Source organism: Sorex fumeus, unplaced genomic scaffold, assembly GCF_029834395.1.
Source record: "Sorex fumeus unplaced genomic scaffold, SorFum_2.1 ptg000123l, whole genome shotgun sequence".
In the NCBI taxonomy this organism is placed as follows: domain Eukaryota; kingdom Metazoa; phylum Chordata; class Mammalia; order Eulipotyphla; family Soricidae; genus Sorex; species Sorex fumeus.
Genome location: NW_026606180.1, coordinates 2,588,756 through 2,616,092, shown reverse-complemented (window position 1 = coordinate 2,616,092; position 27,337 = coordinate 2,588,756). Strand labels below are relative to the sequence as shown.

At 40.3% G+C, this 27,337-nt stretch overlaps 1 protein-coding gene across 1 annotated transcript in view; it reads right to left on the bottom strand.

Annotated features, from left to right (window-relative positions):
• KIF6 (kinesin family member 6) overlaps positions 1-22,668 on the bottom strand; it is a 672,206-nt gene extending 649,538 nt beyond the window's left edge. The window contains exons 1-3 of the mRNA XM_056137333.1: positions 22,564-22,668; positions 17,378-17,487; positions 10,944-11,018 (exon numbers count right to left, since the gene is read on the bottom strand). Of these exons, the coding sequence (XP_055993308.1) occupies positions 10,944-11,018; positions 17,378-17,487; positions 22,564-22,629 (251 nt within the window). The 5' untranslated portion in view covers positions 22,630-22,668. The remainder of the gene's footprint in view (positions 1-10,943; positions 11,019-17,377; positions 17,488-22,563) is intronic.
• Between the last annotated feature and the right edge of the window lie 4,669 nt (positions 22,669-27,337).

Sequence of the window (27,337 nt, the reverse complement as noted above, 5' to 3'; positions counted from 1 at the left end):
AGATCACAGGTGTCTGAAGCACACACAAGAACTAAAATCCAGGTGGTGGAAAGTAAAAGGTAACTTTTGGCTTTAACAAATTACATCCCCTCACTCCCACCCCGATACTGACCAAGATAAAAACAAAGATGATAATTTTGCTGATTTATCATAGCTGTGGGAAGAAATTAACATTATAAATGCTAAGAGGTCAAATAGGATGAGAACTGAAAAGTCAGCCACTGCAATGATAGGAACATTATGGGTGAACTAATAAGGGAGCATGATGCCAGAGAAATGGGATGAAATATATGGAACGAGCTGTGAGATAAAGCAATTTAAGGATCAAAGTACTGAAAGTATTATCTATTCTAGTCTCAACTCCACAATCTAATTACTTCGTGACCCCAGAGAAGGCAATTAAGTGCTCAGAGCACTGATTTCTCACACAAAATGGGAATAATAATACTTATAAACCCACAGAGTTATCGTAAAACTTAAGTGAGCTGAATCAGGTCAAAGTGCTCCATGAGACTGGCAAAATTCTATATAAATAAAATGTTTTTCCACTGCTATCAAATAATAGTACATAATTTGTTCAAGTTATTTAGAAAGAAGTATACTAAACTATGATCAAAAGTATGTGACCAAACAAAAAAGGAAAGGCCAAAGTCACTGCAAGTAAAAAAATTTCTGCTAAAAGAACTCTATTCTCAATAAAGGGACTTTCCAAAGAAGGAGAAAATTTAATTTAGCAAGAGAAAAAAGTGCTTGAAACGCACTGCCATACTTTCCCTTACAATTAAAGAACATAAACTTTAAGTACGGTTTTGAATTTTTGTCAGTCGACTATAAATTCAGCTACTATAGATAGAGTCTTCCTTACCAATCACTAGACATCTGTAGACTTTCCAAAACCTTTGCATTTATTAGAGTTTTTTTTTTTTTTTTTTTGCCATTCCAGTCTTTTGGAGTATATGAAGGTAAAAGTAGGAATATATTTGAATCATCTATGAATGCACCCTCAAGTCATGAATAAAAATTTATATAAAATTGCAAAGTTACCTCCTGAGAAATAAATCAAAAAGCAGTAAAGGGCAGGGGTAGCACTGTAGCACTGTAGCTCTGGGTGAGCTCTGGGTAACTGTCCTCCCATTGTTCATCAATTTGCTCGAGCAGGCACCAGTAATGTCTCCATTGTGAGATTTGTTGTTACTGTTTTTGGCATATTGAATATGCCACAGGTAGCTTGTCAGGCTCTGCTGTGCAGGCAGGATACTCTTGGTAGCTTGCTGGGCTCTCCGAGAGAGATGGAGGAATCGAACCCGGGTTGGTCGCGTGCAAGGCAAACACCCGACCCACTGTGCTACTGCTCCAGCCCAAGGCAAGTGGTAAAAACACTGAATAAAAACATTACTAACATTAAAATTCTGAACTAAATTGAGAAATATTTTTTGTAAGACTGTTGATGGGGGCAACATGGAAGAGAGGTAATTCAACAATCTGCAGTTCATGTGCTTTTTTCCTGTACAGGTCATTTGGTCATGATGGCAAATGAAGTTGATATTATGGTATTTATTTTCCCATTCACTGATGAACAGTGATACAGAAATATTAAGGAGTTTGCCCAAGTTCAAAATTCTATTAAGTATTGAAATTGGTAACTGAACCTGTTAGTCTAGCACCAGTGTCCACAGTTTTAATTACCATTATAATAATATCTGACAATTATTCATTTGGAGGAAAAGTTTAAATTCATGTAACATAATCATAACTGGTTAAGCATCTGGCAAACATTTATAACAGAATATTAAACCCAGGGGAGTGTCCCAAGATGAGGTCTGCACGTCCGCACAGGGAGACCCACCCTGTCTTTAGGACGAAGTGTTTCAATTCACTCCAGAAATGGGTGAGGTGGTCATTATAAACACAGAGAAACCAATTTCAGAATGACCAAGTGAGTCAGGGTGCATAACAAAGCTCTGGGTAAGATTTCATTATGGAAAAATGCCACGATTGTCTTGTGTGCTTGACCAGCCTCCTCCCATCCCTTCCAGCCTGTGTTTAGCTGTATGCCAAAGTCAGTGATGCTCATACTTGGGCATGCATCAGAATCATATGGAATGACATTATTAAAACGTTGTGTTTTCAATTATTTTTAAATGAGAGGATTCTCTGAATATTCTCAATGATTATTATGTAAACTTCAGGAAATTTCAGGATATTGGGGGAAAATTAAGAGAGCTCCACACATACTTAATATGTAGATAAGTAAAGTAAGTAAGTAAAGGCCCTCCCGTTGATCATCGATTTGCTCGAGCGGGCCCAGTAACGTCTCCCTTGGAGACTTTGTTGTTACTGTGTCTGGCATATCAAATACTCTCGGTAGCTTGCCGGGCTCTCCGAGAGGGGCAGGGGAATCGAACTCGGGTTGGCCATGTTGGCTGCATGCAAGGCAGACGCCCTACCCACTGTGCTATCGCTCCAGCCCAATATGTAGATAATTTCTTTTTTTCCATCTGTCATAACAATATATTAAGAACCCAACCTCAGGCCAGGATGGGACTCATGTGTTTTTAGTGCAACCAATTCATACATAGGTCACTTTTTACTGTCCTTTTCATCTGAACAATACTTTCATTTTCTACTCACCCATGATTTTTATCACATACTTAAATACATTTTGTCAGAGAAATAATAGTCTCCAACATCAAATTCTTTCAAACAACTCCTGGATCATAGTTTTGGAGGTATTTTGTCAAATGCATTATAAATTGCCTTGACTTGTAATTGTGGTAAAAAAAATGATAATACCTTGTAATTTCTTGATTGGACCTTCTTAAGTACAAACATCTAGGTTTAGACTCATTTCTTTACAGACAAAAATAAAAAATGTATTTTAAATAAGCATCCCTTAATACAATCTCACTGTCAGAAGAGTGGTAATATTGTCTCATTCCTTTTTAAGATGGAGCACACATCAAGGTCACCATGTTGTATAATTTCCTGGTCTTCTAAGAAGCTTATTTCTGTTTTCATTTTAATCACAAAACCCATTATTTTTAAATGCTACACTTAAGAGTTTTAAGAAAAACAGTTAAATCACACACACACAAAACACAATGAAATTTGATGTTATCAAAAAGTTTAGTACAACAGGATATGAAACCAAGCACCGATATATATATATACATATATATATATATATATATATATATATAGCAGCTAAGGAAGGGCCAGCGAGATGATGCAGGGGTTCAGGAGCATTCCTTGCATGCTCTGACCCTGGTTAGATCCCTGAAATTACCTAGTGTACTAAGCATCAATGATGTGCAGGCCTGGAGGCGCCCAGCACTTCTAGGTAGGGCTCAGGCAGGTCAGAAAAGCACCCAAGGGTGACCCAGGTAATCCCAGCACTGCAGGACCTGAGCAGCAGTGTATCTAGCACCACACCTTCTGGATCTGACACTGAACCACTAGCCCAGTTGGCTGAGAACCAGCACAAGAGGCCCCTGGATCTCCTGAGCACTGATTAAGAGATCATCCCTCCCCGATATATAACAAACCTGGGAAAGAGAAATCATGCCCATAAAATGAACAGATCTGTGATAGTTACATGGGATTTTGTATAATTCAGTGGTGACCAGTATTTTCTGCTTGAAAGCCAACTTTGGAGAAAAAGTGTTTAGTATAGATATGTTGACAGGGGTGTTGAGTGTGATTAGGGAATCGAATCATGGGACAAAGCAGCATTATTCTTTTCAGGGGAATTGAGGAATTTTGTCTATACCTAGCAGGGTATAGTGCTCGGGATAGAGCCAATATTCAGCTACTTGCAAGGCAAGCACCTTAAGTTCTGTACTATCTCTCCAGCCTCAGAAATAATCCTTTAAAGTCACAGTTTAGAATAATTAGTTTACTTAACGGAATATTTAACAGAAAAACTACGGAACAAACAACACTAAAGTTTTCATCTCTTGGAATATTAACATTTTATTTTGAAATAATGATAACTATAGAAAGTTGCAAAGGGAACTAGAGTTGTTCTATGTGTCTTTCCCTCAGTTTTTCCCCCAGTTATATAATGCCTAATGAATTATATCTAGAAAGTGTAAGTTCTATGCCACCTTACCAAATGGGGACATTCCAGTAAGTATCACTGCAAACCAGATACAGGACTATTTCATCCCTGCAGATATTTGCTGATGGTGATTTTTGACCAATATGAGTGATATAATTTTTATTAAGTAGTGTTATAATTTTTCCAGCAAGAAATACAATGAAACTATTTTATTAATGCACATTTATACTCTGTCTAATGTTCTAAGATTAATTTTTTAAAGATAAAAAGCAAATAGATTTATTAGAGAGATATAACATATCTGAGACCAAGTTATGGACATTCTCAAGAAAAGTAATACACTAAGTTCTGAGGCAAAAATCCAATCCCATTAAAATTAGGGAGAGAGATGAACAGAAACTTTCTCATAGAACAAATACAAATGACCAAAGACACATGAAAAAATGTTCTGCATCACTAATAATCTGGGAAATGCAAATCAAAATAACAATGAGATGTCACTTCACACCAGAGACTGGCGATACTGGCACACATAAAACAACAACAACAACAGTGTTGGCATGGATGCCGGGAAAAGAGAGCCTTATTCACTGCTAGTGAGAATACTGACTAGCCCAATGCTTTTGGACATCCTCACAAAACTAGGAATTGAGCTTCTTTATGACTCAGCAATTGCACTTTTTGAAATATACCCCAATGGCCTAAAAACACAATGCAGAAAAGATATCTAAACTCCTATGATCACTGCAGCACTATTCTGAATAGTCAATATCTGGAAACAACACAAGTGTCCAAGTACAGATGACTGGATAAAGAAGATATAGTACATATAAACAATGGAATACTACCCAGCCGTAAGAAATGAAGTTATACAATCTGCTGCTACTGGATGGATCTAGAAATTACCATGTTGAGTGAAATTAGTCAGAAGGAGATGGATAGAGAGAGAATGATCTCCCATATAACACTGTACTGTCCTCCTGTTGTTCATCCATTTGCTCAAGCGGGCCCAGAATGTCTCCATTGTGAGACTTGTTGTTACTGTGTTTGGCATATTGAATACATCACCGGTAGCTTGCCAGACTTTGACATGCGAGCAAGATACTCTTCGTAGCTTGCCGGGCTCTCCGAGAGGAGCAGAGGAATCAAACTTGGGCCGGCCAGGTCGGCCGTGTGCAAGGCAAATAAATGACCTACCCACTGGGCTATAGCTCCAGCCCAGTCTCCCATATACAGGAAATAAATATAGTAGGGGAATAATAGATGCCTAAAGGCAACAGAAAAGAAGAGCATGAGAACTGGTTTCCAGTAGGAAGCCAGTGAGAATCGGGAGGAGAGGAAGGTCAGGGAAGGTCAGGGAAGGTGGAGGGAAACAGTCACACTGGAGGAGAAAGGAGTGCTGAAAGGAGGTATAAAGTGCCTACCACAGAGGTAGACTGGGGCAGGAGGGAAAATGGGAACACTGGTAGTGGGAAGTAGACATCATTGAAGGGGCTGGTGTGGAACAACATCATATACCTGAAATTCAATCATGAATAACTTTCTAACTTTGTAACTCACAGTGATTCTATTAAAAAAAAAAAAAAGAGGACAGGGGTATGGTGCCGCCAGCAGGTCAATCTGTACCTGTGAGGTGAGTGCATCAGCAGCCTGATGGCGCCTTCAGACTTCCAGATACCCAAAATTGCTGCTGTGCCTTTGGCCAGACCCCAAAAACTTGGGGCAAAGTTTACCAAGAAAATAAATGGCCAAAAGTCAGGTATGTGGGAAACACACCCACAAAGCACCTCCAGCTCAGTAATATAATTAGAAGTATAGCCTCTCTGGTTCCTGATTGAACTGTTTAATGGCCATGATCCCAGAGACTCAGAAACAAATCTCGAAACCCAGCAGCTTTTGGCAGAAATGCGTCCGGTCCCTGCAGTAGGTTACTGGTGCTGGGCCAATCCTGGTGGGAATAGGTTTCATGCCTTGGCCTGTTCCCCCTGGCGGCCCAGTGGCCGCCATCCTCCAGAGGCCACTGAACAGTCAGATTAGGGCCCGCAGTGATGAGACACACAGGGCCTCACGGGATGGAGGTGGAGCTGGTCCTGTCCTCCCACCCCAATGAGACCCCACGTCATCGCCCACAAACGGCCTCTCTGGCTCCTGATCAAGCTGCTTAACGGCCATGATCTCAGAGACTCAGAAACAAATCTTGAAACCCTGTGGCTTTTGGCAGAAATGTGTCGAACCCCACAGTAGGTTACTGTTGCTGGGCCACCCCAGAGGGGAAAGGGTGTTGTCACTCCACCTGTTCCCCGTTGGCGGCTCAGTGGCCATCATCCTTCAGAGCCATTGGACAGTCAGGCTTGGGCCCACAGTGACGAAACTTGTTGGGCCTCATGGGATGGGGGTGGAGCCGGTCCTCTCCTCCCCACCCCAACGAGACCCCAAGTCATTGCCCACGAATGACCTCTCTGGCTCCTGATCAAGCTGCTAACGGCCATGATCCCAGAGACTCAGAAACAAATCTCAAAATCCAGTGGCTTTTGGCAGAAATGTGTCGAATCCCACAGTAGGTTACTGTCACCGGGCCACCCCAGGGGGGAAAGGGTGCTGTCCCTTCGCCTGCTTCCCCTTGGTGGCTTGGTGGGTGCCATCCTCCAGAGGCCATTGGACAGTCAGATTTGGACCCGCAGTGACAAAACTTATTGGGCCTCACGGGACGGGGATGGAGCCGGTCCGTCCTCCCCACCCCAACGAGACCCCAAGTCATCGCTCACGAATGGCCCTTCTGGCTCCTGATCAAGCTGCTTAACGGCCATGATCCCAGAGACTCAGGAGCAAACCTTGGAACCCAGCAGGTTTAGGCAGAAATCCCTCCAGATTTAAGTGTTAAAATTTTGGAATTTCAAAATTGCGCAGCCGCTACGGCAGCCATGCAACATCGTATGTTATTCATAACCAGCAACAGAAAACAAATTGCCTTTTCAGCAGATCTGAGTGTTGGAGTAAAATTTCAAATAATAATGGTGGGTCTGGTGTCAAAATATTGAATAGATCAAAGTAGAGAGAGAGAGTAATGTGGAAATCATCTGTCCCACAGGTAAGGGGAGGGTGTGGGATGGGGCTATACTGGGGTTGTTGGGGGTGGAGAATGGGCACTGGTGAAGGTACGGGTGTTTCATTGTATGACCGAAACTTAGACCTGAAAGCTTTGTAACTGCTCTCACGGTGATTCAATAAATAAAATTATAAAAAAAATTTTAAAAAGTAAGGTGGAATTCATGCACAATTCAATCAGCTAACCAGTGGCTGAATAAATAGCAGTACTCCTACATAAAAAAAAAAGAGAGAGAGAGAGAGATAAGTACCTCCATGGGTCCCTGCCCGCCCAGAAGACTGGCTGTCATACCCACAATTGGCCTCCAGGCATCATCTTAGCACACCAAAACAGCAACAAGTCCTGGAAGACACCACAGTGCCGGAGATCTCTCTGGGCCCCATTCTGGGCCAATTTCACTGGGATACCCCAGATGGAGCAGGCGCAGTCTCCCCAGCTATTCCAGATGGAATCCCGGTGACCAAGAGCTTCCAGAAGCAATGTCCAGGTATGTGGGTTCCAGGACTGAATCTCCAGCCACATGGCAGCAGAGGACCTGGGCTGTCCCTTCCTGGGTCCCCACCTACCCAGCAGACCGGCTGTCATGCCCACAATTTGCCTTTGGGCTCCATCTTAGCTCACCAACAGCCCTGGCCCAGAGACTCCCAGCTGAATCCCAAAATGCATTAGTACCATACAGAGGTCTCTGGAACTCAATTATTTACAATCTAGAAATTTACATTTACAATTGCGGCAGTGCAAGCTCTCATGATACTCAAAATGAGAAATGGAAAATAAATTATCTAGCGTCTGCCCCTGGCAAATAGGCTTGAATGGTGGTGGAAAATTTTGAGCAAAACATAATGCCCAAAAATTAGATAGAGAGTATTGGGGAAATTGTCTTTCACAGAAGCAGGGTGAGGACTGGGATGTGGGTGGTGGAAAATGTGCACTGGTGGAGGGATGAGTGTTCCATCATTGTATGGCTGAATCTCAAATACAAAGCATTGTAACTCTATCTCATGGTGATACAATTAAAAAAAAAAGTAATGTGGAGTTCATGCCCAATTCAATCAGCTTAATCAATGGCTGAACAAATAGCAGTACTCCTACATTATTAAAAAAAAAAGAGGTAAGTACTATAAAAATATTTTAATAGTTGAGACAACATGGCTATAATAATATTAACATTTATGGCACTGCCATACAAAGTTACTGCATTTCACCAACACCAAAGTGCCCAATGCCCTTCACTAGTATACTGATCACGATCACCATCACGACCCTCCTGTTGTTCGTCAATTGCCTCGAGCAGGCCCCAGTAATGTCTCCTTCGTCCTAGCCCTGAGATTTTTTAAAAAGTGCCATATTCAAGGCTCTTTCAGGATTAGGAGAATGAAGCATACTGATGTTTCTTGTATATACACTCTTCATCCCCTCCACTGCTTAGTAATCTATGTTTTGTATCCAATGGTTTGTCTTGGGTACAAATATCATCCATCTTGGAAACAAACGTCATCCAATACCATATATTCCAGTTTTGTAAGAGGTATTCTCTTCATTTTCCTCCTTTTCAAAACCTCCTTATCTCTATTCTCCTGTAAATTTTCTAGTGATTAATTCTCTTAATATACCTTTGTATGAAAATATTGTTCTCCTTTTAGTCTTTTTCTGTTTTTGTGGGGTCATCACAATGGTGCTCAGAGAACATGGGGGCCACTCCCAACTATCCTCAGACAACCAGGGTGTTCAGTTCATAACATGACTGAAGATGTGGAGTTTCTTGAACCTGGGACCACCAGAACATGTAGAAGACCTGAAGATGTAAAATTATTCTGTACCAAGGACCACAGAGCTTCACCAGCAGTGGTAACTTCCAGGCTCACTCCAGAGATGCTTGGGACCTCCAGATCCACACTTAGTTATATCAAAGAACATGTGATTCCAAGGATTGAATCCAGGCTTGGTACATACAAGACAAGTGCACTAACACTTGTATTATCTCCCCAGCTCTCTCCTGTTAACTACTGAAATATAAAGACATTGGCTATAGGTTTGGGGGAAGACAGTTCTTTTCTTTCAGCTCTTGAGAATATTCTAAATCTTCCTTCCAGATTCCATGATTTCTGATGAGAAATCATATTTTCCTTTCTAGGAAAAGTTCATTCCTCTCCATTTTAATCTTTAGTTTTTTGATATTTGACCATGACCATTCCTAGACTTGATTTTTTGGAGTTTATTTTATTTGGGTTTTCTTAACCATGTGAAGCTCTATGTTTATACCTTTTACTAAATTTCGGTAATCTGCTATTTTTGAAAATCCCTCCCCCTCTCTTCCTTCCTTTCCTTCCTCTCTCTTTCTCTTTCCCATAGGAAATTTTGGGCCACACCTGCTGTTTTCAAAGCTTACTCCTGGTTCTGTGCTTAGGGGTAACTTCTGGTGGTGTCTGGGGGACCATATGTGGTACTGGGAACCAGACAGGGGTTATTCACATACAAGATTGCTAATGATTGCTTCCTATACTATGTCTCCAGTACCTTTAAATACTTCTCAACTCTACATTCTTTCTCCTCTCTGTTGGGCTCCTGATGACAAAAGTGGTTACATTTTAGATATAGTTCTCATAGATCTCTGCAGGGGCTTTTAGTAAAATAACATTTATGAACCCAGTAGTGGGCAGAGGGAAGGAGTCTGCTCTTTCTTATTTTCCCACTTTCAGTCTATTTTCATTCTGTGGTCCGCATAGGGCAACATCTTTTGTTCTCTCTTCAAATTCATCAGTTTGCTCTTATCACTTCTTCATTCTTTTGCTGACTACATCTACCATTTTTTAAAAAAATTTTAGTTATTTACGCTTTTCATTTCTAAAATTCCTATTTTCTTTTACTTTATATCTTTTTGCTGTTGGAACTTTATATATTTTTCTTTGTTTAAAGAATCCTTTATCCACCTAACCATGATGTCTGGAACCATGAAGTACTGAGGACTTAACAGAAAACCATTTAGAATTATCCACCCCCAACCCTTCTATCCTGAGCACTGTCACTTAATCACTCCAATCTTTAGGTATTTAGCCCTATAGCACAGCGGGTAGGGCGTTTGCCTTGCACGCAGCCAACATGGCCGACCCGAGTTCGATTCCTCCGCCCCTCTCGGAGAGCCCGGCAAGCTACCGAGAGTATTCGATATGCCAGACACAGTAACAACAAAGTCTCCAATGGAGACGTTACTGGGCCCGCTCGAGCAAATCGACGATCAACGGGAGGGCAATATAAGAGTAATAACAAAGCCTCTTTTGCAAACCACAACACCCAAAAGGAGAGAGAGAGAGAGAGAGAGAGAGAGAGAGAGAGAGAGAGAGAGAGAGAACAAAATTGAATGCCCTTCCACAGAGGCAGAGTGGGATGGAGGGGGTGAGGGGTGGGATACTGGGACCCGTGGTGGTAGAAAATGGGCACTGGTGGAGGGATGGGTACTTGATCATTGTATAACTGGAACCCAAGCACAAAAATTTGTAAGTCTACAACTGTACCTCATGGTGTTTCACTAATAAAAATTAAAATAAATAAATAAAACAAGAGTAATAATAGTTATCTTCATCTTCCATTAATTTGTCTGAGGTTCAGAAACTAAATTTTAAATAGATATAGGAATAGATGGTATTAATGCTATCGCCATTATATCTCTGTGTCCTGAGCCTATAGCTGATATTCTGAAGTGCATTACCACAATTATCTGAGAACCGAAGACAAGATGAAAAACCACTAATCCTCTCAACAAAATAGAGGAAATCCTACCTCTCAGCAACTGGTTTGGCAATGCTTTCAAAAATGATCTCCTGGTTTGCATCTTGATCAAAAATTTGTTGAAATCTGAAAATGTGGAAAATAGTAATTACTTAAAATCTGAGCCTTCAAATACTATCGGATTAATGATAGTTTCTTAAACATTTTATGACTTACCCAAAAATATATCGCCGAGTTTACCTAAGTCAACACATTGTTTGCCCTGTATCCCAACCAAACTCCACTGTTGTGGCCCTGTATTCAAATGGTGGGTGATCAGCAGTGCTCAGACAGGATCTGCACAATAAACCCCTCTGAAACACTGCAGCAGCTTTGAACCAAATCATAAACTGAGTTTTTTTTTCTCAAGCTCTCAAGAGGGACAGTGTCTGTAATTGGCACCACATTCAGATCTAGATAAGATATTTACATCCAAGAACAGGATGTAAATAGCCAATGAACTTCTGATGTCTGACCTGTAAAGAAAAGAACGCAGCTGTGAAATGCATGCTCACTGAACTCAGTGTTGGGATTTTTGAACTGGTTTGTTTTCCATTAATTATGTACTGTATCTTTAGTATCAGTCAGTGCTCAGAATGGTTTTGTTTTCATTTTGTTGACCATGAGCCAAAAGTCAAAAAGTGAATTAAGACAGACCTATCCTGCAAAGACAAGTCTTTATCGATTGGCAAGATTAATGAATGGGAAGAAGGAATAGTGTGAATTTCATTCTTCTTGCAAAGGCACCCAGATTTAGCTTAACACAACATCCCAATGGAATACCTGGGCTGGGGATATAAAACCTATTCTGGTGCAGTGTTGTAAGCAGCTACCAGCACGAGCGAGAGGACCCCAGGGAAGCATCACAAAAGAGGTGGAGAGATAACTCAAATGGCTGGAACAGAAGTTTTGCACGGGGGAGATCTGGGTCCCATTGCTATCCAGGGCAGCACATAGTCCCCCAAACGCTGCTGGCAGCAATCACCAAGCACTGAAGAAACAGCAGTAGTCCCCAAGCACCACCAATAGGAGCCTAAAACTTCTCCAAAAATCTATCATGGCTAGAGAAAGTAAGCATAAGCAAAACTGATATAGAACTGTGAACTATGTAAACAAAAGGTGACTCCCACAAAGGGCTGAAAAGAGACTATTGCGTTATTTTCACCACCTTTTCTCCTATTTAGAAGTTGTCAAAATGAAAGTTGGGGTGAGGAGCAGCTAAATGAAAACCTTCAGAACAAACATGTTCTTCAGAAGAACAAACATCTAAGCAGATTTCAGGGCAGCAAGGGGACTTTTGGCCTATGCGTCAGCCCATGCAAGTGAATTGTGTACATGTTCAATTAAAGCAGAAAATGTATGAAAAGAAATGTTGATTTTACTTTCTAAAGCGCTTAAAGGATATTTTTCAGCTGAATTGAAATTATGAAGTGAAAGGGAATTAAGTTCATTTTAAAATTATTATTTATTTTAAAGACCCCTAAAAGATCAACCAGCCTTTTGGAAAAAGCAAAAGTGGAGTAAAAAGAAATGGAGAGGCACTGTGACTGCTGCCTCACTCCACTGGCCAGAGAGCGACACATACCAAGTGACTTAGACCAAGATCCAGACCCCCAGCAGGGTTTAGCAACTTCAGATCTGAGTACTAAGATAACACAGGGATGTGGCTGGTGAAATCGCTCCAGAGCACTGCAAACTGTGTTTGAACACAGTCATAGAAGTAGATTTTTGGAGGATGATGACAGTCATAAGTCTGATTTATTGCTTTTACTGAGGAAGAGCTAACTCAATCAATTAGACATTTCTATCCCCATTTCCTTAAATAATAGAAATTACATCTACCACCATTTATAACAAAGAGATGGCAGTAATTTCAATGTCTATAAGAGGCATTAAACTTCAAATATCATAATCCCCAAATATTTTATATTATTTAATACTGGGCTGGAGCAAAAGCACAGTGGTAATGCGTTTGCCTTGCACTCTACCCATCCGGGTTCAATTCCTCCATCCTTCTCAGAGAGCCCAGCAAGCTGCTGAGAATATCCTGCCCACACGGTTGGGCCTGGAAAGCTCCCTGAGGCGTATTTGATATGCCAAAAACAGTAACAAGTCTCACAATGGAGATAATACTGGTGCCCACTAGAGCAAATAGATGAACATCGGGAGGACAGTGCTACAGTGCTACTTAATACAGTTACATAGTAATCAGTAAAGGCAATGTTGTAACCACTATCTTCTAAAAATCCTTAGGTGCTTTGTCTTTCATAAACTCTTAGAAAAATTATGTTAAACAAGTTCAATCTAAATCTTTGACTGATGAAGTTCACAAGGAGATAAAGCAATTTATTCACAGTCCTGGACCTAGTCAATACATAACTTGAGGTTTCCTGATGGTTCATTGAAAAATTGTACAGGCTTTTTCTAAAGTCCACTTCAAACTTAGCACCCACTGACCTCTTTCCACCTTCTTCCTGGTCTCCTGTTGGCCACTAAATGACAGCTCCATCCTTCTAAGTACTCTGCCCAAAGCCTTGAGGGAATCCTTGATTCCTCTTTCCATTATGCTAACCAATCCATCAGCAAAGTCTGTCAGCTTTGCCCTTTAAAATAGCCAAAATCCAATTAGTTCTCAATATTTCCACTTATTACTCTCCTCTCTCAAGATTCCATAATTTCCTGCCTGTTCTCCCTTGCAAAAGTAGCCTGGTTTCCCCTGCCTCCTAACAGACTATTTTCCACATGTCAGCAAGAATTATCTCACAAAACATAAATGAGATTATTTTGATCATTTGTTCAAAACCCTCTCTTACCTCCCAAATCACATCTGAGTAAGCTTTAACTTACTCCCCCCAAATCCTTAGAGTGATTTTTAAGGTCCCATGTGACCTTGTCCCTCTGTGACCCCATTGACCAATCTCTCCTTGCAACGTTGCTGACTCGTCTCCAATCACACAGATCTTTCCCTTTTCCTCAACATGCCAGACACCTCCCCAGGCCCCATCTCAGGGACTTCACTCTGCTTCAGAGGCCTGAAATCGCCCTCCCTCACCTGAATGCCTGGCTTCCTCACCTCCTCAGGCCTTTGCTCGACTGTCACTTTGCCACAGTGCCTTCCCAGGCGTCTCTGTGAGACACTGTAGACATCTCTCCCCGTGTGGGCCCTCATCCCAGCCAGTACCCATCACTATCCTGCCCTGCCTTACATTCCTCCTGGATCAGCCCTTTCTAATAGGTGTTTTACTTGCTTATTCGCTTTCCCATTTCCTCCCGCCAAAATGGAAGCACCTCAAGAGCAGGAGTTTGATTACTACATTCCCTGTGGTGGTATTTTACAGAAACAGCATAGAGTCATGGTCAATAAATATTGATTTAATAAGTTTTCTTGGAAGAAAATGACCTTTAAAATGTTTAAATATTTAATAAGTTAAATACTTTACTGTTTTCTTTATATAAAATAAAAAATCCAGTGATTTCGAATCCAGAGGTTTAGGAGAGTGATTAAACGATTTAAAAATAATCATACAGTACTATGGATGAGGCCCAAGTAGTAGAGTGCATATGAAGCCCTAAGTTCAATCCTGAGACATTACTAGGCCATGACTGGACCAGAACACCACCCAGATGTATCCCTTAGAAAACAAGTAAGTCAGGACAGCGTGATGGCTCAAAGGACTAGAGAGCATGCTGCATGGGAAGGAGCCTTGGATTCAGGGTCCGTCAATAAGGACAGTCGCCAAACACTGCACTGGGAACAGTTCCTCACTCACTGTGCTTCCTCTTCAACAGTTTTGAAATAATAAAAAAGTAAGCCAGTATTACTTTGTCAACAAGCATAAGTTTAGGTATACGTATGTGTCTATACAATGCAAAGGACTGAATACAATGCAATGCAATAAAGATATGGTAAGGACACTAAAGATATGGTAAATTGCTTGACAATAAAACAGCTCTCATGAATCAGAGACACTAAAGCACACTTATGGGAGAAAGTCCCTACAGAGAAAGTATGTTAGGAAGGACAAGGCAAGCAGCAGGAAACCAAAAAGACAAGGTAAGGGCCACCTCACTCTGTAATCATGTGCTTGAAATTCTGTTTATATATGTAAAATAATGAGAAGTGGATGAGAGAATACATATATTAATGATACATGTACAAAGGCAGAGTGTAAGGAAAAAGAAACATAAACCTTGGTGGGATGAAGAAAGAGGAGGAAAGTCATAAAAAATAAATCTGGGAAAATTTTATCCAAAGGGAAAGGGCAGGAATAGTTTTCAAACAGAGCCAATGTAAACCAGTCACCAGAGAAAGTTAAGAGAGCAATTAGGGTGCGTCCAACAAAACCCAGGAATCTTTCACGACAGCTTGAGCCAGCAATCAATGTGGGTTAAAATGGGCTTCAACTCCTCCAAAATTTAAAAAGAATTACATAAAATGTCATCTAAAACTGGAGAATTAAGATAGTATGAAATAGCCATAATTAACAACATTTGATGCTAATAGAGATTAAGACCAAAGGTATCTGTGTAGCATTTTTCTCCTGAACCATACTATTTATCGATGTTCCAGAGAAGTATGATTTAGTCAATAAACATATTTATGTAATCTATTTAACCTACTATATCCCAAATTTTAACATTTTTAACATTTAATAGTCAATATGAAAACATTCTTGAGATATTTACTATATTTTATTTTTATGCAACTACATCTATAACTATTAGTACATTGGCATACATTTTAAATGCTTAGGAGCTGCATGTGGCATGTGACTAAAATTAACTTCTGATATATGGTCTATTATATAGTAGCTCCTATGTGTATATATATGTATATATATGTATATACATATATATATATATACTGGATAAAATAAGACAGAGGCTACATTGCATGCTCCATAAGAAAGTGTACTTACGATAGCAGAGGGTATTAGTGCAATATGCTAGTTTCATTTAATGCTAGTTTTACAGCAAAACAGAAATGAGGGAGACAGATAAATTACTTAAATTTGTATGTACTATTATCATACATATGTATGATGCATGTGTTATTTCTCATACACATATATTTATGGTTTATGGTTTATTTATGATTCAGGAGAAAAATACTAAACAGATTCATTTGGTCCTGATCTCTATTAGCCTCAAATGTTGTTGATTATGGTTATTTTATACTATCTTTATTCTTTAGTTTTAGATTTTGACATTTTGTTATTACTTTATAGTTATTTTATTATTAATTTTTACTTTTTCATTCAATTGTATATGTTTTTATGTTAAACAGAAGGGTCACTTATATAATACTTAAATTTTATCAGAAACTATTGTCTTTAATAAAGCTTAGTCATACACTGAACCTCTATAAGCCATAGTGGGTCAAGGAGGGAAGAACTGGATAAAAAAAAAGGCAGTGAAAAATAGCTAAAATTCTGTATTGTCAGGGATGTGCTGATGGGAATGTTTCATAGTCCAACCCTAAGGAAAACAGCATGAAGGATTCTCAGAAAACTCAGAATTGAAATTCCATATGACCTAGCAATTCCATTTTTGGGTATTATCTCCATGACAGAGAAAATTCATTCAAAATGACATAGGCATACCATTCTTCATTGCAGCACTCAGGACAATAGCTAAGGCATAGAATCAACCTAGAAGTTCAATGACAGATAAGTAGATCATGAAGATGTGGTTTGTGTACAAATGGAATACGACACAATACATAGGGAATGATGGAATCATGTAATTGGCTGGAACATGGATGGAACTGGAAAGATATCATGTTAAATGAAGTAAGCCAGAATGATAAGGATATGAATGAAAAGATAAACACAGAATGAAAGGATAAATACAGGGTAAAACACTTATATGTTAGAAAAACTGGATGAGGAAATGCAATGATTTAAAGGGGGATAGGAGAAAGAAAGAAATCAAGTGGAGGGGGTGGGAGAGAAGAGACAGATAATATGCAAAAGGGTGCGGGGTCAATTTAAAAGGTTCCTGTCAATATGGCAGGCTCTGTGTGTGTGTGTGTGTGTGTGTGTGTGTGTGTGTGTGTGTGTGTAGTGTGTAGAGCTGGGGAAGGGGAGTGGTATGAGGTGTAATGGGAGGAAACCAGGGAACAGTAGTAGAGGGAAGTTGACACTGGTGGTGGGATCAGTATTTGAACACTGTATGTCAAAACCTCAACCATGAATAACTTTGTAAATCATAATGCTTTAACAAAATTCAAAAAATACATACCTCTCTGCAACTTTGTGCACTATTGTAAAATAAAAGTTCAACAAGTATAAATCTATTAGATAATACAGAGAACTACATTGCATGGTTTATAAGAAATTATGCTAACGACATCATAGAAGGTATAAATGCAATATGCTGGTTTCATTTAATGCTAGTTTCACAGCAAAACATACACACATAAAGAAAAAGACAGATAAACTTACTTAAATCTGTAGCTCTCTCGCTTATTATTCACAAATCCATCTGCCAAATCACGAGGTAAGATAATTTCCAAACTAGATGCTAATTTTTCATCTTCATCTATGGAATAAATCTGTAAAGGGTGACCACAAATGAATACAAAATGATACAACTGCAGCTTAAACTAAAACCAGGCTATTATGATGTGCATTACAATGGTATGAAATTGTACTTTTAAGATAAAAAGTCATAGCTGAGTATAATTTGGATAATTTTCCTCTTTGAACTGTGTGCATACCCAAACAAATAAATGGAACTGAACAAGAGGTAAAACCTAAGTCAATGCTCTCTCAAAGCACAGATTATCTTTGAATGATCTAATGTATAAATTTGAACATTTATGTGTCTTTGTTGTTGAGAAACTAATAGCCCTGAAAGAAAAAATTTTATCTAAGCATTTCTTTGGAATTATGTACCAGAAATCAACATTTTGCAGCAACCAACAAGCATTACTGAGCATTTACAAAATGCTAGACACAGAGATCAAAGGACTTGTCTGAGACTTCTTAGAGAGATTGCAACAATGCTCTAATTCAAGTTATGTTCAAAGAAGCCCAAGTTTCCATAAGACACGTCTAAGCTAAAAGACATGTCCAAGATAAAAGACATGTGGTTTCAAAAGACACATGTAATTCATGCCTTTGATGCCATTTTCAAGGTTCTCCTCCCAGTTTAGCCACTAACTAGCAAATGACCTGGGAGAAATCAGTAAAACTCTCTAAACTGATACGGAAATGGAAAGTTTTAACCGACCCCTTTACAACCGTGAATTCTTCTTCTTTCTTACCTACTGCTATATTTATGGGCAAGGGAAATCAAGAGTCAAGCCTATAAAGAGGTCATGTGGAATAAAGAAAAGTGTAAACTTTGGTGTTCAAGACCTGAATCCAACACTGAGCTCAATATCCCAGCTGTGTAACAATCCACCACTTAGATTCTCAGTTCTTCACAAATAAAATGAGAAAAACAGAACTCTTCTCATAAGATTTCTATGCGGACTAGCTGATGTCACAGAAATGGAAGCATTTTGTAATACTCCATATAAAAAGTATTAGTCAGTAGATTAAGAGGGTTTTTTAAAAGAGACTTCTTGTCTCTCACCAGGAAATAAAATTATTTCTATTGGGCAATACTTCCTACATTAGACTATTTAGAAGCTTAATTCTGGGGGGGAAAAACCAAATCCTTAAATAAGTAAAAGCCTACCTAAATCTCTGGAAAGTCTGAATAATTTTCCTGAGTACATTTTAACTGAAACCTCTCATTTAAAATATTTATTCAGGAACTTTACTGTCCAAACAAACACTGTCCTCCCGTTGTTCATCGATTTGCACGAGCGGGCCCAGTAACGTCTCCATTGTGAGACTTCTTGTTACTGTGTTTGGCATACTGAATACTCTCAGTAGCTTGCCAGGCTCTCTGAGAGGGGCAGAGGAATCGAACCTGGCTTGGCCAGGCTGGCTGTGCACAAGGCAATCGCCCTACCGCTGTGCTATCTATGGGACTGGAGTGATAGCACAGCGGTAGGGCATTTGCCTTGCACGCAGCCAACAACCATTTAGTAAAATAAAATTACGGAAAGTAAAAACAACAGGTTTAGAGTTTTCTGGCAAGGTTTTCTCAGGAGACATTTACAAATTGTAACCTAAAATAATCTGTCACTGTCACTGTCCTCCCGTTGTTCCTTGATTTGCTTGAGCGGGCCCAGTAACATCTCCATTGTGACAATTGTTACTGTGTTTGGCATATCGGATACATCATGGGTAGCTTGCCAGGCTCTGCTGTGCGGGCGAGATACTCTCGGTAGCTTGCAGGGCTCTGCAAGAGGGGTGGAGGAGTTGAACTCGGGTGGGCCATGTTGAAAGGCAACATGGCCTACCCGCTTGCAAGGCAAATGCCCTACCCGCTGTGCTGTTGCTCCAGCCCACCTCAAATAATAATAAAATAAAAACTACGGGATTGGAGAGTTAGTACAGGTGCTTGCCTTGCATCGCCCGATTTAAACCCCCAGCACTGCATATGATCTTTTGAGCACTACCAAGAATCACTCCAAATCAAGAATACAGTGCCAAAAATAAGACTTGAGCACCACCGGGGGTGGTCACAAATAAAAAATAAATGAATAAATAAATAAATTATGTCCTGTGGGACATATTTTAAAAAGTTAATGGCTAGACAGGTGAGCTAATGAGGGCCTGAGCTAGGAAGCAAATAAAAATGAGGCTGCCACACAATTTTCTGCATCTGTGATGCATTAGTGCCTATGAGAAAGAACCAAGGAATAGGGGAGGACAGTGACCTGCCGCCATTCTCATAAAGCTATTATCTGAGGTAATAAGAAAAGTCCCTTAAAACAATAGAATTCATTCAGTCTAAAAAATTGACTTTCAATCTTTAGTCATAGGGGGTTGGAGAAATAATACAGTGGGTAGGGTGCTTGCCTTGCATGTGGCTGGCCCAGGTTAGATCTCTGGCATACCATATGGTCCTCCAAGCACTGTCAGGAGTAATTGCTGAATGCAAAGCCAGGAGTAACCCCTGAGCATCACTGCTGAGTGTGTCCCAAAAAACAAAATAAAGGTAAAGGTAAAAGCCAAAATAAGAAACATTTATTATTTTATATATGTTTTGTGTTTTAGACTGGAAGATAGCCAGAGTTAATGCAAGAATAAATCTGAAAATGTTCAGAAATGTGCAGAGCACCATACAAGTGAAAAGTGACACAATTTAAATTAGCCTCAAGATTCATCTTTTGTACCTCCTAATTTATTAATGGACAAAAATGTTATCAGTTAGTTTTAGTGACTTAAGGAATTAGATTAATGAAGCAATGGAGCCACAAAATGAAGAGAGGGAAAGAAATATTCCTGTGCATCACTCTTGATTTTATACTATAAGCACCATTTTCAGTCAGTGAAACAACCATGCAGCCTTCTGGAAAAAAACTGAAAAAAATCCTAACAGTAGGATTTCTAAATAAGAACAGGGAACGAACTCAAAATTCCTTCATCTTATCTCTTTCTGTTTGTGCATGTAGTATAGTGCTGAAGCTTGGGAAAAAATTGAGAAAATCCAGTAAGACGTTGAAAAATACGTTCTGGAGTAACAAACAATCTACCCCATTGTTTCTCAGAATAAATCAAAGAAGGAGTATAATGAAATAGTTATGCAATGCATTTTATGAATGGAGAAACTTCAATATTATATTCAAAATTCTCCATCAATACCCTCATCCAAGCCTACCTCAGTCATCCTCACTTTACTACATCCAAACACTTGCTAAATCTATGAAGAGAAATCTAACATGTTCAATTAATCTGGGCTAAGAAACCACTTGATATCTGATTCATTTTTTTGACTTGCTTTGTTTGGAAGGGCATATCCAGGAGTGCTCTGGGGTTACTCCAGGCTCAATAATGGGGTAAAGGGCCACTTCTCCAGAGGCGATCGAAGAGTCATTCAGCACTGGGGATTAAAACTGGGGCTCAAATTTGGGATTAATACAAACAAAATGAGGGGCTCGAGACATTCAAGATCACTCCCCTGTCCATTTATGAAGCACTTTACAGAGTGTTTGGAGACTTGGGGATGTGACTACATGACTAGAGCACAACTATTGCATCAGTTAGGACTTCAATTTGATGTGATTCCCAGCATCACCTTTCTTTAAGGTGAACAGAATATGAGCAACGTGGGTCAGCACCACTGTTCAATTCTACATGACTTTATTTCTTAAATTTAAAAAAATAAACTCAGGAATTCAGTATTCTTCCCAATACTCCATGAATAAAAAGACTGATGATGATGACAGATATTATATTCTCCTTGTTTTAAATACATAAGCTACATGAAGAAGATGCTAAATTACAAAGTCACCAGATACTACACCCATGCTTATAAAAAATGTAAAAAATGAACAGAGATAAAAATATTAACAACATATCCAACAGTTCAGACTCAAAAATGCTGTCAGATTGCCCATGTCTAAATCCTCACTTTGTGCAAACAAAAAAAACAGGCCTTTCTGAAGAGCAGAGAGCATTATCATTTAAAAAAATTAATATCAGGGTTATGCCACGTATTAGGTGGGGGAGGTTTGGTCACATCATTTAACTGAAGTCTCTGTTTCCTCACCTATAAAATGAAGAAAATGCCACCAATTCTGGCACCCAAGTGCTAAGAATGCTATGCTCCTTCCTACACAGGAAAGGCGAAAGTTCTGAAACATTTAAGAAGCATTCAGGGACTGGAGTGATAGCACAGCGGGTAGGGCGTTTGCCTTGCACGCAGCCAACCTGGGTTCAATTCTCAGCATCCCATATGGTCCCCTGAGCACCGCCAGGAGTCATTCCTGAGTGCAGAGTCAGGAGTAAACCCTGTGCATCTCTGGGGGGGGGGGGGGGGGGTTGGGGGGGAAGAGGATAAGGAGGAGGAGGAGGAAGAGGAGGAGGAGGAGGAGGAGGTGGAAGAAGAGGAGGAGGAGGAGAAGGAGAAGGAGCAGCAGCAGCAGCAGCAGTATTATTCAAAGAATCCCTCTGCTCAGAACAAAGGTAAAGCCTTCACCTCTGCGTGCTCTTCTGATCTTAGCATGCCAGGACAACACGCAGGAGTCGCTCAGCTCATGCTTCTGAATAACTTGCCAATGTGTATACCTCGTTTCAGGAAGCATTATGTGTATCTATCCAGATTTGCAATGAATGGATGTTAAAATTCATGGTATGCTGAAAAATAACCATGCAGCTGGTCACATTCATAAGCGGATCCTGTGTGCTAAGTAGCAGCGAAATGCTTTAGGGGTATTTATCTAATATCTGTATCAGATGCTCAGAGTTCTAATCACTTTCTTGCAAGTTTTCGCTAAGAGTGCAAACAAGTGTGAGTGTACCCGCGCGTGCAGAACCAAGAAAGGTTTCAAAAGGGCGGTGAAAGAGCAGTCTGCGTGCGCACGGGCACGCACACCTGCGGGAGTGAGCCCGCCCTACCCCGACACGAGTCTGCTGCTCCGCGGGGCGTGCTGGGTGGGAGAGCGGCGCCTCCCGGGCCGGTGAGTCGGCAGGTGTGTCGGCACCCGCGGGTGGGGCAGCAGCCCGTGCGCCAGGCCCGCCTCCCCCCCGGCCCGCCCTGGAGGTCTAGCTGTTCCAACCCATACCCCTTGTGGATGCTTCCGGACAGAAGGCTTCACCCTCGCGAAAATCTGGATTGTCTGCTTCACCATCGCCTCACCGCGACTCTTCACCTCTCCAGCGTGCAGGCTTCCCAACCTTGCACCACCACTGGCGGCGACTGACAGCCTTAGCAACAGTAACTACGGACACTACCCAGAGAGCACCGCGGCACGGGCCCCGCCTCCCCTTCCTGATTGGTTGTCATCGGGTGGCGCGGCCCCAAGGGCGGGCCCGAGAGGCGGGGCTAGGCCGGACGGAGGCGGGGTCGAGCGAGAGCCCTGCGCAGGCGCCTGTACAAGCGGTCCTAATTGGTTGCCCTCCGGCGGAGCGGTCCGAAGGGCGGGTCCGGGAGGCGGGACTAGGCCGGAGGGGGCGGGGCCGAGTGAGAGCTGCGCAGGCGCCAGTCCAAGCGCTGGCTCTGGGCGTGCTTCCAGAGTTGGAGCTGGAGCATTGTTAATGGGCTGGCGGCCGCCGTTACTGCCCTATTCCTCAGAGCATTCTTTCTTTGCGTCAACACCTCTCTCTGGCACTGAAATCATTCTGTTTGTTGTTACTCATTTCTTGAAGAAAGCCGCGTGTTAGCATTGTAACGAGCAGTCTACTTGACTGGGAATCTCGAATTGTGCAAAAGCGCTTCTGACACAAGTTCGGGTATAATGAAGGAGATGGATTTTCATTTAAAAATTACAATTTGTGGTCGGAGTAGACATGGGGTTTAGCTGTCTTATATAAGTTTTTTTTTTTCAAAAAAAGTTTCAACCTTTTTTTAAAAAGATTAAACACCAGACTAGCAAAAAGATACTCAATACATACTTTCCTTATTATCAAACAAGCTAAAATTTCAGTACAATAGAACTATACAGATTATATACATTACACATAGGTTCACAAAGCAAACACTGTAGGCTCAGACTTGAAAAACGTGATATTCACATTGATTACAATAACTCTAAAAATGATTGTAACGTTGAAACGGCACTTAGTTTACAAAAAAGTAACAAAAATATATGTATATATATATATATGTGTGTGTGTGTGTGTGTGTGTAGTCACCAAGAACTATGGTTCCTGTAAAATACTAGTAGCCAGATACTATTATATAAAATGTGAAATTTGACATTGTATACATTTTTTACGAAATAAAACCAAACCCCACACCAAAACCATTTTGTTGTTGTTATTGTTGAAAGTCAAACATGCCAAATAACTTAGCTATGGCCACTGTCACCAAGGAAAGCCAAACTTGCACTATCTTATATAAGTTTATTTTGCAAAATGCCAAGACTGAAGGAAGGGCGAGTGGGGAGGGGGTGGGTTGCTGCTTCTTAGGCATCAGTCATATCAAGGAAGGGTGGTCTTTTGCGCTCTGTTCTCATGGGAACGTAACTTGATACAACCGATGAATAAAACTGCATTGCAGTTCCATTCCTGCCTGTACATTGAAAGGATGGGTAGAAACAATGCTAAAGAGGTATTTACGCAGCCACATCCTTTGTAGCAGTACACCCCCCACACACACACAGAAAGTGTCCTTAAAATGTACAATGTATATGAAACTGGAGGGTGTTGCGTTAAGTGAAATAGGTGAGAGAAAGGCAAATTCCATATTATCTCACTTTATTTGTGGAACTCAGAAAATCCAACCCAAGAAGAATGGTGGTTGTAGTGTTTGGGAAGGCTGGGCAAAGTGGAGAGATATTAGCCAACGGGTTCCAGTTATAGCTTCCAGTTATAGGAGAAATGAATCCTAGAGGTCTAAAGTTGATTGCTAACTTTAGTTAACAATTATGCAATATATTCTTGACTCCTTAAGCATACACAATGCCATATGTTCACTATATCACTGTCATCCTGTTGTCATCCTCAAGCAGGCCCCAGTAACGTCTCCTTCGTCCTAGCCCTGAGACTTTAAAAAGTGCCACATTCGAGGCTCTTTCAGGGTCTTTCAATGAATGAGACCCATCACTGTTACTGGTTTTTGGCATAATGAATTCGCCACGGGGAGTTTGCCAGACTCTGCCATGTGGGCAGGATACTTCTGGTAGCCTGCCAGGTTCTCCAAAGTAAGAACTAGATAATAAGATGTCACTTCCAGGAGCAGGGTTTTATAGTCTGGATCTTGACCATTGATGGATTTACATGGTGCCACGGGCAGTTGGTGGGTGTAATGCCTACATACTGGAAGATGGAGGATCTGGGTGGAGGAGGCCCCAGTCCCAATCCAAGCAGGCTTGGAGATCTACGCCCCGGGTCCCGCACACCTGGGTTCCTCTGCCGGTTCCTTCATGAGTGAGGCTCGTCCGAACATGTGGAGAGTGGTCTTAAGCATGGTGTGACTGGAACTGGAGATCTTCAGCTGCCGGGGCTCTGCTCAGGATAGGGAGGGAAACTCAACCCACCCTTCTCCAAGGGGCCCCGGTGAGGACAGCCAGGCGTGGAGGCATAAGACGTTATTTATATCTTAGTAAAACTGGAAAGTAAATGTGAATAAACAGTATGGAATCCTAAAAGGAGACTTACCTCATGAAAAATGTTCGACAATATTATTCACAAAATAAATACATATTAAAACCATAATGATATCAGTACACATCTCTCAGAATGACTAAAATAAAATATTGTAAAAAATCAGATGCTGATAAGAATACAGAAAAGATATATCAGTGTTACATTTGCTTGTGTGACTGTCTAATGTGAATCATGAACATTCTCTCTGCAAAAAAATTTGGCCATTTCTTACAAAACCAAAGATGCAACTATTTTAAGATCCAGCAGTTACATTCATGGGCATTGATCTCGAAGAAATTGAAAAATTAAGTTTGCACAAAAACCTGTAAATGAGAATTCATAGCAGTTTTATTCACAATAGTTCTGGAAATAACCCAGATTTCCTTCAACCAATGAACTCACCTGCCCCTCCCCCCCCAAAAAAGACTACTACTCAGCAATAAAAATGAAATAACTACTGATACATGAAACATTTTACACATATTTCTAGAGAACTATGTTGAGTTAAAGAAGTCCAGTTCAATAGTTAAATACAGTATGATTCTGTTTATATGACATTCTTAAAATGAGAAAATTACAGATATAGAGAGCAGGTTCATGGTTGCCAGGGGCTATGGAGACAGCGAAATATAGAGGAGACTGTGGTTTTAAAAGGACCTTTGTTATGTCCTGTTCTGTATCTTGACTGTGGTAATAGCAACAGAAATTTATGCGTCTGGTAGAATTACAACAGAACAACACATACAAAGGGCCTATAAAATGGGTGAGAGCTGAATATTGAATAAGATAGTTGGATTGTATCAATGTCCATATTCTGTTTGTGATACTGTGCTACAGTTATTTAAGATGGCACCATTAGAAAACACTTTGGGGATGGGCTTGCAGGGTCCCACTGCATTCATTTTTTTGTAACCAAAATGATATAAAAACTATCACTGTCACTGCCCACCTGTTGTTCATCGATTTGCTCGAGCAGGGCCAGTAACATTGTGAGACTTGTTACTGTGTTTGGCATATCTAATACGTCACAGGTAGGGTGAGATACTCTCGGTAACTTGCTGGGCTCTCCAAGAGGGGCGGAAAAATCAAACCCGGGTGGGCCACATGCAAGGCAAATGCCCTACCCGCTGTGCTATCGCTCCAGCCCTACAGTTAATTTAAAACGTTCATTTTTAAATGTATTTATTTATTAAGGTATAAGGTATGTTAATTTGTATATATTTGCCAATACTGCTATTTCACACCTCTACTACCCAGAACTAAGGATTTCAGAAAAAGGAATTTAGAGAGTGAAAAGTCAAGCCATAAACTTGGAACAAGCGTTTACAAAATGCTTATTGTTAAAGAACGTGCAAGTGGAATACCTGAAAACCCATAAAAAATAATAATAAATAGGAAAACAATCATTCCAACTTATTCTATAAAAAGGGATGACCAATGATTTTATTAGACATTTCCCACTGATTGGATCGCAATAAAATATATTTAACATCATCAATAATTAATGAAATAAAGTTAAACTAAAATGAGATATTACTGCTCACTGCATAGAATGGCTATGCAAGTAAACAAGTATAGAATTTGGGTCACTCCAGTATGACTGGAGCGAATGCAAGATGGAACAATCACTTTGAAAAATGGTTTCATATTTTCTTATGTATAAAATTATATATATGTATTCATGTGGTCCAGCAAGTGAAATGAGACCTGATTTCATTTTTCACTTCAAGCTAACTTGGTCCAGAAAAAATAAACAGAGGATTATTGTGGCTATATTCACAATTACCAAAAACTGGAAGCAAAGTAAATATTCTTCAACTGAAGAATAAAGAAACTGATACATCTGCATATTAAAATGAATGAACTGATGATGGCCACAGAACATAATGGAATCTCAAATTTATTATTCTGAGTTACAGATGCCAGACTTAAAGTAAAACTTTTAAACTCAATTTACATGAAATTCGAGGAAAAAAATGGGAGATAAAAACAATTCAGTATTACCAGAGTCTGGGGAAGGGTAGAGAGGCTGATTACAAATTGGCACAGAAAATTACTATTGTACAGTAACTTGTGCAGTTATGATAGAAATGTGTTTTTTGTTTTGATTATAATTGTGATTACATGACTTTTTCTATAGAACTATCTACACACTTAAAAGGATAAATTATAAGTAAGTTTTACAAGGATAGCAAAAATATAAAATAAAGGTTGAAGCACAAACAGGTGCAAAGGTAACTTGGATGAAGA